Source organism: Limulus polyphemus, unplaced genomic scaffold (genome assembly GCF_000517525.1).
Source record: "Limulus polyphemus unplaced genomic scaffold, Limulus_polyphemus-2.1.2 Scaffold77305, whole genome shotgun sequence".
In the NCBI taxonomy this organism is placed as follows: Eukaryota; Metazoa; Arthropoda; class Merostomata; order Xiphosura; family Limulidae; genus Limulus; species Limulus polyphemus.
Genome location: NW_013742901.1, coordinates 2,503 through 14,827, shown reverse-complemented (window position 1 = coordinate 14,827; position 12,325 = coordinate 2,503). Strand labels below are relative to the sequence as shown.

Sequence of the window (12,325 nt, the reverse complement as noted above, 5' to 3'; positions counted from 1 at the left end):
TATTATTCTATGAATCTTAATAACATTGTGTTACACTGCTAGAAATAATTCTAGCATTAGGTGTAAACCTTTAAAAACAGAAAAAATCAAAACTGATAAATAATATTACTTACAAGCATCGCACCAGGGCGTGAAATCAAACGATTCTCGAGCTGAACATTCCAAAGATGTGTTGCTAAAATTAACAAACGTAGAAAGTGTTTAAAATAGTTTTCCTCAAAATCTAATATTCGCAACTTCATAAAGTAATAGAAAATGCTAAACTACTTTATATTAATTGCTTCACACTTTTATATACACTTTTGTTTTCTTTATTTTACTGTACACATTATGTAATCATTTAACAAGAAAATCATAAATTAATTTCTAAGTATTCTGTTTCTAGTACATCATCAATCTAGCCGTTATTAAGTTTTACAAGGTAAGAAAACAAACAAAGAAGATAGTTTTCTATCTTACTTCTCAGAGACTGGTAGGAAGATTCATTGTTGGAGTTCGTCCACATCATTACTGTTCTCACACAAAATTCTGGACAAAGTTACCTTTCGGATTTCTCTCAGTTGGGCTCTGTAGACGATCAATTTAAAAATAAATAATGTCAATAATATTATTTTCTTTTATACTTCAAACAATAATTCTGAAAATTGTATTATTTATAAAACATTTAAAAGTAAAGTAGTTAAAACACTGTGTATGATTTTAAATACCAAACAACCTGAAAAACTATACACTGTGCATGGTTGACAAAATATAATTAATGAAATGTAGCATTTACTGTGCTGTGTTTCCAGGGGATATACGTAACAACTAACGTTTTGTGTGTGTGTTACTGGATTAAACATATTTTGAAAGAAACATTTACTTAAAATATCGAATGATGAATAAACAACTTAAATTGTATGAAAAGTACGAAACAAATATTGATCGTACCAGCTGTGAAAGATCCAGCTTCTCCATACACATCAAAGAAGTATCGATCTCCAAATCTCAATCGATTGTATTGTAACGCAATAATAAAACCACAGGTAGGCCCGACAATACCACCTGAAACTGGCCTTTCTGAAATACTACCTGAGAAAAAGTCAATGTCGTCAACGGACCTAAAAAGGAAATTAGAAATGTTTCAACTTTTGAAGTAAAAAATACTTATGACAAAAACATGTTTCTTGTTCATACAGTGTGATCAAGAAATGTGATAATATAACAGACAAAAGCAAATAAAAATAAATTCATAAACATTACCCACATTTTTGTAATTGTACATAAATGAGTTTTTAAAAATTAACAATCTAGAAATAGAAAAATAATATCTTAAAATCTAAAGAAACGTTTTCACAATCTTAATTTATTCTTAAATTAATTAGTCGTTGAAATTTTAGTCTTAGAACTTCGAGATCTTAATATTTCTGTCTCTTCGTTACCACTTCAGGTAACGCTTTACGTTGTATAGCTTTACGAATAAACAAACAAACTTAATATCTATGATTATGATCGATCGACTATAACAATAATATACTACAGAAATAATATATGAGTGACATTACATTCTGATATAAGAAATTTAGGTATGTGAAATATTCACTATACAAACGTACTCGTAAACTTATTCAAACTTCTGCACTACGGTAACGGGCATTAAAGATCTAAGATTTGAGAAAGAAGTGACACGAACATTAAATATAGCTCTAAGGTAATCTACGTAAGGTCGAATTCCGTGATCTCTGCCTCTCTGAACATTTATAGCCATAAGATCTAGTCCGAAACTGTCGTCCATCTTGCGGAAGAGATAGTTAGTCAAATCTTCAACGACAAAGTTATCAGATTTTTGAGCCAACTGATCAGCAAGTCCTCTCACAAGCAATTCGGTCTGCCCTTGGTAGAGGCCAAATGGGTGGAAAAAATTATTTTGCAACTTGAAACTTGTGGGATTACCAGATGATGGAATTTCTGTGAAAGAACCTTGAGATGTAGAATGGCCGAATCGAAAGCATGCTGAGGTAAATTCATTAATCATAGCAGGATTGATGTTAGAGTTGTATGCAGTGAAGAAACCATCTCGAAGAGTTCTTAACAAAAACCTCTGATGGTAGTAAGGACCCACGACAAGCCTTAAGAACTCATTGTATGTAATCATTTGAATCTCAGCAATCACGATCCTCCTTAAGAAACAACCTACCTGTTAGGATCCGAAGCTTGTAGGTTGTTTTCACAACTTTCAACTGTTTGAAAAATAAGTATACTGTACAGTCTGTTAGATTCGGCAAGTGTTTCTTGAATGACATCTTTAAATAAAACGTTTCATAGAAATATACAAAGACCGAACAAGGATAAAAGATAGATGGTCATGTGATTGGAAGTCCATTAGCTCTTTATTTCTGGAATGAAATGGACACCATCTTTACCTTTCTTATAGGTTAGGGTTAAAGAGCTAAGAAGTTTCTGCTTTAGCCGATGTCAGTTTAAAATCAAGCAAGTTGGGAAGTATGTTCAGTGAAGATGAAGAGCAAAAAACATGTAGTTGTGCACAAAAATACCGGGAATTTGACGGAACGTGTAACCGTTTACAAACTCCTAAAGACGGTTCTGCTTTCACCTGTTTGACCAGACTTCTTCCAGCCAAATACGCTGACGGTGAGTGTTACACTGATTAGTGCACTGCTGTCTAGTTGTAGTTTTCCGAAAATGGCGGTTTTTGGTATATATTCAGTATTTTTTCTTACAAGTAAAAGATAAATAGAGACTTTAATATTGTCAGAAAGCATTTTACTTTTATAGTTTAGATTTATATTCGTAATGCTATGTGTGTAAATTATTGTGATATATATTTAAATGTAAAAATAAATGAGCAAAAACAAGCTTATGATTGTTTACAATTATTATGTTTAGAGAAACTCTATTATTTGGATTTCATCAGCCTCCCCCTCTATCCACATAATATTAATACTTGTTACAATCATATTTCTGATGGTGTGGGGTCAATTCATGGATCATGACAGTGCCCTCGCTCCATTTAACAGCGCCCCAGAAGAGGAAGTGATACTTGGAGGTAGATCTCAATTTTCTTTGCTTATTTATCTTTTCTCTTTCTGTTTACGTATAGATGTATAATCACGTGAGGTACAATAATTTTAAATCTTATTTTCCGTCAGATAAGCCAGTACAATTAGCTGAGCGGGAATAACGTATCTAAGTCAGTCTAAATATGAGGATACTTAGAAACGTTAATGGGGTTGAAATATATACCTTAACAACTTCACAATTTTAATTTTATTGTTCTAACAGAAATAGACTCCCTGTCCACTATTCTTGTTCAATATTGCTAAAATATTCTTCTTGTTCAATTAATGACCAACTAATTTTTTGACATATAACAATTGTTCATAATTATTATACATTTTTGTGTGAGGGTGTTATTTGTGCTTTATCCAAACGTTTTTATTTAGCGTTCAATTTGAAACAGTCAGTATTCAATTTTTAACCGCGACATAGCGACTCATAGAATGACTCCGAGTTTTTTTCAAGTACAAACTTTTAGCTTATAACTCCTTCATCTCCTGACGGATTGGAGTAAAAATTACAGTTTTGGAATAAGGAGATCCAACATTTTTTATTGATGTATTTGACCACGCCCAAGGTCTCATAGTTTAATTTACTCTAATCGTGTCTGAAAGAATTTCAATTTGATGGTAGGCTGGTAGAGATCCTAATTAGTTATATAATCGAATCGGGTACACGCGTGCCACACGCTTGGTATTGTTGGCGCACAAAAATATAGCTAATAAAAAGGGAAAAAAGTTCTCATATATTAATTGACTCTAATCCTTCCTAAAAGTATTTGAAGCGCCGCAGTTATTGAAGATTAGCTTTTCTTTTTCTTATAATGGACTATGTTAGCTTGATAGCATCAACATTTGATTGTTCTATGTTTAGTTCAAGGAACTATGGAGTTTTCAAAAGCAATAACGAACAAAGTATAATAAAATTACACTTACAGGCTAATCGTGCATTGTATATTTCTTTAGCGCAAGATTTTGGACGATTAGTATATAATGAGAAATTGGTTTGAAAAGTATGAGAAAATAGTCAGAAACAATAATTTGACTGAATTATTCCCGAATTTCATAATAGTTAAATTAATACCTTTTCACTTATGGATTGTAGATCAGTTTATTTTTATATGTTAAACATGTTAAACGTTACTTTCTTTGTACGTTACTACTCCATAACATCAATTTGGAGAGATACACTATCATAGAATATCGATCTGTAAGAACAATGTCGCTGAAAATATGAATAGTTTCCTATGGACCACTCATTCCCTTTTCATGGTGTTTGAGTCAATGTTTTGGACTCTATGCCTACCTCTTTATCATGTAGAGTTCTTTAGAAACGTTTCTTGAAAGACGTCACTGAAATATCAACTTACCCCAAAGTTATTTCTTTATACGCTTCATTTTCTAGTATTAAACACAGAGGAAGTAAACAACTTGAGAAAGAAAGGTCTCAAACAATGCAATTTTTCTTTAGGTTAATTAAATGTATTGCTTATCTTAAAATAACTCTTAATCTTAGGACCCCGGGATCAGTTAAATTCTCCCACCAGTTTCGTTGACGGTTCCATGATTTACGGAAGTGATCTCCACACCGTTCAATCACTGCGACTATTCCAAAACGGTAAGTATTCCTGAACAGTTAAATTTTTGTTTACAGAAACAGAAAGAATAATTTATTGTTATACATTGTCCAAATAACTATAATATGAGCGTTTAGGATATGTTTTATCTTAAATTCATGTTATTTCAATTTTAAATATTTAAAGTTATGAAAGAGAATTCAACTTTTAATTGATAAAGTTTTTCTGAAACATTCCAGTAAAATAGTGATGTAATTAATATTTTATATATTTCTTATTTCGGAATCTCAGCTTACATCGGATTTATAATAAAAAATAGGCACAAAAGAACGTATTCTAACTGTCTTTCTTTTGATAGGTTTGATGAGGTTTCAAAGAGATTCAGAGAGAAATGTCATTTTACCACGATCTCGAAACGCTAGAGGCGATTTGTGTAGTGATCCAGGAAATAGATTATTCTGCTTTGACGCAGGTAACGAATAAAAGAAATAATTAGATTTTGTAATCTAGGATAACACGGTGAATAAAATCAATAATGTTTATTTCAAATTAGGAATAACTATATGTTCATGCATAATTTTATGTTGTTCATAAACTGTCTGAAAAGTATTCCATCATTAAATATGTTAGCACATTGTATTTATATTCTCTAAACTGCGATTCTGATCAGGAGTGTCGTTATGTTGTGTATTTTGGACCTATAGTTTTTACCTCACTAATATGTACATTAGAGCTGTAATATAACATATCAAAAGACAGAGTGTATGAAGTGTAATGTTCGTGCTGTATGTTCAGTTCCCAGAAAAGTTTTAATTAAAAATTAACGGATTAAAATCCTGGCTTGCAGCAACTAGTTTTTGTATGGCTATTTATGTTGAAATAAAACTGTATTTTCCAAAGCAGACAGTGTTAGAGATAATGTTTCTCGGTTTATCCAGGAGATCGTTGGTTGAATGAACATCCAGCCTTAACAGCTTTACACACCATATTCATTAGAGAACACAACAGAATTGCGAGAGAACTGAGAAAAATAAACCCTTGCTGGAATGATGAGAGGCTGTTTCAAGAAGTCAGGTTAAGCTTATATTGTTTAGAAGTATTTGATCAAAGATCATATCTAAACATTAACCAATAATGAATATAGAAAAGTTAATATATGTCTCTTATTGGAATATACAAAGTCACGAGCTCATAAATATTATTATAATATGAAAGTATTTATTCATGAAATGGTGTCGTTGCTGTTAAACATATTTGACTTATGAGGAGTGTCCAAATTCATGAGAACAGAAACATTATTATGATAAAAATGTATTTATTCATGCGTTGGTATCCTAGTTGCTAACTATATTTTCTGCTGTTATCCTAATATCTCACGATGTTCAATCATTTTAGGAAATTAATGTTACTCCGAATTTCAAATATTAGGTTAAAATGCAAAGTAATCATAATGATAAATAGCATATGTTAAAAATGAAATAATGATAATTAATATATTATATATATATTAAATATTGTAATCAATGCTGTAAAACAAACTACCATTACAGAAGTAATACAATTGAGATTGTTTACATTTACACAATTCATATTGAACATCTTTATTATAAAAGATATATTTGTATATTTTCTTCAGTAATAATTGCCACTACTTTTTTTTCAAATTATTCTGTTTATTAATTATTATGAAATACGTAATTAATTCATAAAGGTTTTCTATGTATTTATTCATTTTGTTAATGGCCTATTGATGTTTGCTTGTTATTTTTATTTGAAATTTGGCTGTAACTGGCCATACCTTTGACCATGTTTGAACTCTTATGAAAGTTTACAATTATCAACAGGTTTATGCTTCTGCATATGAAAGAAAAGTTCACCTTTGAAGAAACAGACAAAAAGCTCGAATAAAGAGTCGATATCACAGATGTTATTTTAAAGAATCGTCTAACATTTTGCAATACACGAAAAGCACAACTGGTCAGCTATGATTGTTGGTTTTTTGAAAGAAGCCGTAAACCATGTTTGAACTCGTATGGAACTTTACAATTATTAACAGGTTTATGCTTATGTGTATGAACGAAAAGTTCACCTTTGAAGAAACAGACAAAAAGCTCGAATATAGAGTCGAAAAGTTCACCTGTATAAACTTGTTTAAACGAGAAAAGCGTTATTTGTATATTCAACAAACCATATTTAAAGTGCACGCAAAATGTGGATGGTTGAAGACAGTATGTTTTACAAGAGTTGAATATCGCGAATGTTGCTCCAGCTAATTTCTAAACATCAGTCTCTTTCAGGTACCCTCTTACATAACCAGTTATCCAACATCCAAGTAAAATATATTGAAACGCCAATTATTCAAGCTCCAACTAATTCAAGGATATGAAACTGTTAAATTATAAGGTGAGACTTATGATATTATTTCATTTAATTTGTCTGAAGCAAGAAGGAAGAGCTTTAAACTACACTAATCCGCTATCTAATCTCTTAATGATAGCAGCTTCATTTTAAATGTAGTTTAAGTTTGATTTTAATGCCAACCCTACTCTCTCCTGGGAGTTATTCGTCAGGTATTCAAAGCCTATTGAAGTAATTTAAAGAAAAACCTTTAAATAAAAATTTGTTAGTGATATAATAAACAGGTAGGCAAAAATCTCACATACTTAGTATATTGATATTTCATCAAAACCAATCGTGTATGAGAGGTATGAAAATTCATGATTATCTAATATAATAATCTAATTAAAAGTTTAAAATATATTCTGTTGTGTGAAATGATCATCAATTTGTCTATTGCTTTCTTTAACAGGTACAGATATTTTCAACATGAGCAGCATGCTTTATGTACATTCACCCCTATTTATTAACTAAAAACCTGACATAAGGAAGCCAATCAGCAGAACAAGCCAAAAGAAAGGCTTTCTGCATTAGGGTACACTTACTGTATAGGCGATCCTACACTAACATGGTACACCTATTAGATAGCCCCCCCCCCCAATGGACTACCTGTGCTCTGCCTCCACGGGTATTGAAACACGGTTTATAGCATTGTAAGTCCGCAGACATGCCGCTGTGCCACTTAATTGTTTCATGTTAGATAAAGGTGCTCTATCTTATATATGTGCCATGTTAGGGATGCACTATCCAATAAATGTTGAATGTTACATAGAAATATTTTGTCTAATAATTGTACCGTGTTAAATATGTATACTCCATCTAATACGTTGTTGTTGTTTGAAGTTAAGCACAAAGCTACACAATTTGACATGAGCACTTGTTAGGGAACAAACCAGAAAGGTTTTGTTGTTTCACATATTTGTTGTTAAGTATACAGCTGCTCCCTAGTGGCTCAGCAGTAAGTATGAAGAGTTATAACAGTAAAACTCAGGGTTCGATAATCATGGTGAGCACATTACAGATAGTCCATTGTGTAGTTTTGTGCTTAAACAAACAAAGGAACCTTACCCAATGAGCTATCTGCTGTGTACAAATCGCAGGTATCGAAAACCTGATTATAGATGTATAAACCCCCCAATCAGAACATGTTTTGACTACTCAGGTGAGTCGTGGGTTGTTAGGTTTGGGAATGAGGTTTGTACTTTAGCATACTAAAGTCAGGGCTGGAAATTAAATGATATTTTTAGTAATTGATATTCGTTCCCCAGCAAATAGTAATTTTGAATTGAGGCATATATTTTAGTAAATAATTGTTATGGTATCAGATTTGTTTCTTAGTTAATATATCACAGTTTCTTATCAAATTTCATTTCTAGTTCTAGGTTTGTCTCACACGAATATTCATGAAGAAAATTGATGAGGAGCTGTATCATGTTAGCTAGGAATACTTCATCCTGTAAGTGTACTGGGTTTGATAAGGATTTCCTATCCGGGGGTTTCAACTTAGTTTATTTCGGCAAATAACAATTATCGTTTCAGTTTGTTGTTTTTTATGGTAAGTAACAGTAAGAGTTTTTTCATAAGAAATAACGTTTATGAATTTAGATTTGGTTTTCACAAACTACCATCACCATCTTAAGACTGCTTCATAAGAAATTACAATCCACTTTTCAATTTCTTATTTTCATATATTGATCACACTTTCAGAACTGGTATTAGACACTTTTTTGTTGTTGTTGTTTTGTGTTGGTTTTGGTAGATATCGTTTTCATACGGCTAAGCGTGGCCCAATAGTTAGTGTGTCGAACTTTCGATTTTATTTTATTACTATTTATTATAACTTGATATATAGATAGCATAACTGTCTAAGTTAAATTTATCTAATTTACTGTAGACATTGGCCCAGCCAGAAAAACTCGCCACAGACATTCAAAAGTCTCTACCATATAGCAAGTACCCATTAAAGTTTAACACAACTTGAAGTTTGTTTGTTTGTTTTAATTAAGCACAAAGCTACACAATGGGCTATCTGTGCTCTGCCCACCACGGGTATCGAAACCCGGATTCTAACGTTGTAAGTCCGCAGACATACCGCTGTGCCACTGGGGGGCACAACTTGAAGTAACGAAGACTTGTTATGCACGCAGGCTCTTAAGGTACAACACATTATCGTCTCGATCCACTCCTGCAGGTGCTGATTGTTCTGATTATTCTAACGTAAAGAAGTAATTTAAGTGAACTCTATCAGTGATAAAATCAAATCATTAAATGAAATATAAGATTAATAAAATCACTATAGGATATTATTTCTCCACAATAAAAGAGCAATGCGTTTGTCAGGGAACGTGGTCAGCACTACAGAGTGGGGTGGTGGTCATTCTTTCGAAAACAAGAGGGAATCATCAATAACCGCGGCACTTGAAAATATTTTAGGCAGGATTAAGTAAATTAATCGATGATACCTTTTTTTTCCATTTTATTGGCTATATTTTTGTGCGCCAAGCGTGGGGCGCACGTATACCCGATTCGACTTTATTAATAATTAGGATCTCTACCAGCCTACCGTCAAAATGAAATTCTTTTAGGTAGGATTAATCTATGAGACCTTGGGAGTGGTCAAATACACCAATCGAAAGGGTTTAACCTCCCGAGTCCAAAACTGTAATTAGATCTAAAATCGGTCAAGTAATGACTGAGTTAGGAGCTAAAAGTTTGTACTTGAAAAATACTCAGACATTCTATGAGCCGCTATGCCGCAGCTAAAAACACAGGGACAGTTTACATGATAGTCAAATGTTTATTGAAAAAAATCAGAAGATACTGGACTTTTAAGATTTTTTAAGAATGTTAGCGTGGATGTTTCGCATCCCTCCCCACAGGTACGCCTCGATATTTTTTTTTTGCACGCTTGTTACACCAAGGGCTCGAATATTCATCGTTATATATATTTTGTTAAGATTTCAGGCGTCATTAACTTTATATATATATATAAATACTTATAGAAAAAGAAAGTATAACATCTTAAAATAAAAAATATAAGAATTTAAAAATCTTAAAGAAATAACCGAGGAACAGTGAAGAATAAATTGAGTTGATATTTGTTAAAAGACAAGCCTAAAAAAATGGCGGCCACACATAAACCATAAATTATTTCTTATAAATGATATTGTCATAGATATTTGCCAGGGGAATAGAAAACAAGAGCAATTATGTCAGTTCAGTGAGAAAGGACATGAAATTCTGTGTTATTTATCGTAGCTATAGGTCGACATAACTTTAAATTCTGTTACTGTTATTTCAATCTGTTATTCGTGTTTATAAACTTTTTGTTTTCATTTGGTATCTTCTCTTCTATCCGTTTCGGTCTCTCAGTGGGTGGGTGCGCATGTGCATAAAGTACAAGCCATTACTGTAGCTGTCCGCTGCTTCAGTTACATTAGATACACTACATCCGAAGATGAGAGTTGAAGCTATGATGGTAAAAGAGTTTTGAAGAATAAATAACAATTAATGATTATCATTACCTATAGTAGTAAGAAGCAGAAAAAAGAAATTAATCACAGCTCGAACCTGAAAATCCACAATGCATATTAGGTATAGGCAGTGGCTAGCTTTCTGGTTCTGAAACTTGATTGGTAGGTCCACTGTAATTAATACTTTCATAGACTTTCCACCAATGTTTAATTTTGCACCTGCTTCTCAATGTGATATCACATTTTATGTTTCTTTTTTGTTAAAGTTAGTTACTTCGCTGAGAATAATGTTTTGGTTCTGGTGAATTAATTTTGTATTAGGCTATATGTAAATGATACATACAAAATATGCATGTAACAGTTAAACTGCATAGTGTCTTAACTATGTAAATAACAGGCTGTGAAATTTTATGACTCTGTTTGAGTTAAACTTTTAAAAAAGTATAATTGTAGTGTGTGGTAAAGGGTTGAAAGCGCTAAGATGGTCGTCTTCTATGGGGTCTGGGATTCTGCTCTACTCGAAAAATATTTATTCAATGAAGCAAGATGGTTCGGGTCAAATTAGTAGTTTTCTATAATAAATTTTGATTGGTTTATCGGCTGGATTCAGGTCAAATTCAGTATGACAGTGATCTAGGAAATACACAAGATAAATTGTGAAATGTTTACTAATGCGTGTGAGCGTCACAATAAACCAAGATTGGTGAATATTTGTAGCTCTGGTACAATACAGCGTATATTGATCTGCTACATGTATTATATTAGAAGAACAATGCAGTAAATTCCTGCTATCGGTTTAACTCTTGCATCTGTTTTTCAATGAGCAATCAAATAAGTATTTTCCTTTCTCTTTAGAAAATTAAATCTATCTATATAAAAGTCACTCTCTGTTGCTTCCTTTGTTGGTAATTTTCAAATTGGCCCAGAGATTTGTCTCAAAAGGAAGTCTCATGTTCAATTCCCAGTGGAGTGGGAATTTTCTTATAGCTTTTGTTAATATTCATTTTTAGAGCAATATCATATAATATTAGGAAAAACCAGAACAGCATGGTAGTTTAAATTAGGGCTTTGAATTATTTGTTGATATTTGATTATAAATACTGGGTGTCACAGTGGTTATAACATTCCTTACGGTAGCGCCCCAGTGGCACAGCGGCATGTCTGCGGACTTACAACGCTAGAAACCGCATTTCGATATCCGTGGTGGCAATGCACAGATAGCCCATTGTGTAGCTTTGTGCTTAATCACAAACAAACCATCCTTTATGGTGTGAAATTCTCGCGTTGAAGTCTGAGTCGAGGCAGGATTATATGTTAATTTTTTTTAAATATTTATTACCATATTTACAGTAACCAATTTGAATATTCGGAGAAATACTAATAACATTATAGATTAAATCAAGGATAATATCATATTACAACTAAACATCAGTGTCTCTCTGTGTCAAACAGAACTTAAACATTATCTCAGCCCAATAGATAGCGTTGTAATAAATTATTATTGATATTTTTCAACTTAGGCAAGAGATTTAAAAAAAAATCTAGTCAAGTTTGTTGGATGGTTGTTTTGAATTTCGCGCAAAGCTACACGAGGGCTATCTACGCTAGCCAAAGACCAGTATAAGACTAGAGGGAAGGCAGCTAGTCATTACCACCCACTGCTAACTCTTAGACTACTCCTTTACCAACAAATAGGGGGATTGACCATCACGTTATAACGCCCCATGGCTGAAACAGCGAGCATGTTTGGTGGGATTCGAACCCGCGAGCCTAAGATTGCCCTAACCATGAGAAGGACAATAAAATAAGAAAAAAGTGTATT

General features: G+C 32.6%; 2 protein-coding genes across 2 annotated transcripts; one reads left to right on the top strand and one right to left on the bottom strand.

Annotated features, from left to right (window-relative positions):
* Nucleotides 1-949: 949 nt before the first annotated feature.
* On the bottom strand, nucleotides 950-2,762 carry LOC106477723 (chorion peroxidase-like). Its single transcript, XM_022381201.1, has 3 exons — nucleotides 2,721-2,762; nucleotides 1,596-2,176; nucleotides 950-1,100 (listed from the first exon to the last, which is right to left on the bottom strand). The coding sequence occupies exons 1-2, from the start codon at nucleotides 2,760-2,762 to the stop codon at nucleotides 1,604-1,606; spliced, it is 615 nt and encodes a 204-aa protein (XP_022236909.1). The 3' UTR covers nucleotides 950-1,100; nucleotides 1,596-1,603.
* Nucleotides 2,763-2,982: 220 nt separating this feature from the next.
* Nucleotides 2,983-5,707, top strand: LOC111084498 (eosinophil peroxidase-like; the record flags this gene model as incomplete). The annotated part of the gene is made up of 4 exons (XM_022381199.1): nucleotides 2,983-3,046; nucleotides 4,573-4,674; nucleotides 4,992-5,105; nucleotides 5,572-5,707. Coding segments are annotated over exons 1-4 (416 nt in total), but the record flags the coding sequence as incomplete, so codon positions are not given.
* Nucleotides 5,708-12,325: the final 6,618 nt, after the last annotated feature.

Coding starts and splice junctions, on each gene's coding strand:
- LOC106477723 (XM_022381201.1), bottom strand. CDS start 2,762: ATGCTTTCTGACAATATTAAAGTCTCTATTTATCTTTTACTT. Junction 2,177..2,720: donor TCTCTATTTATCTTTTACTT/GTAAGAAAAAAT, acceptor GGATCCTAACAG/GTAGGTTGTTTCTTAAGGAG.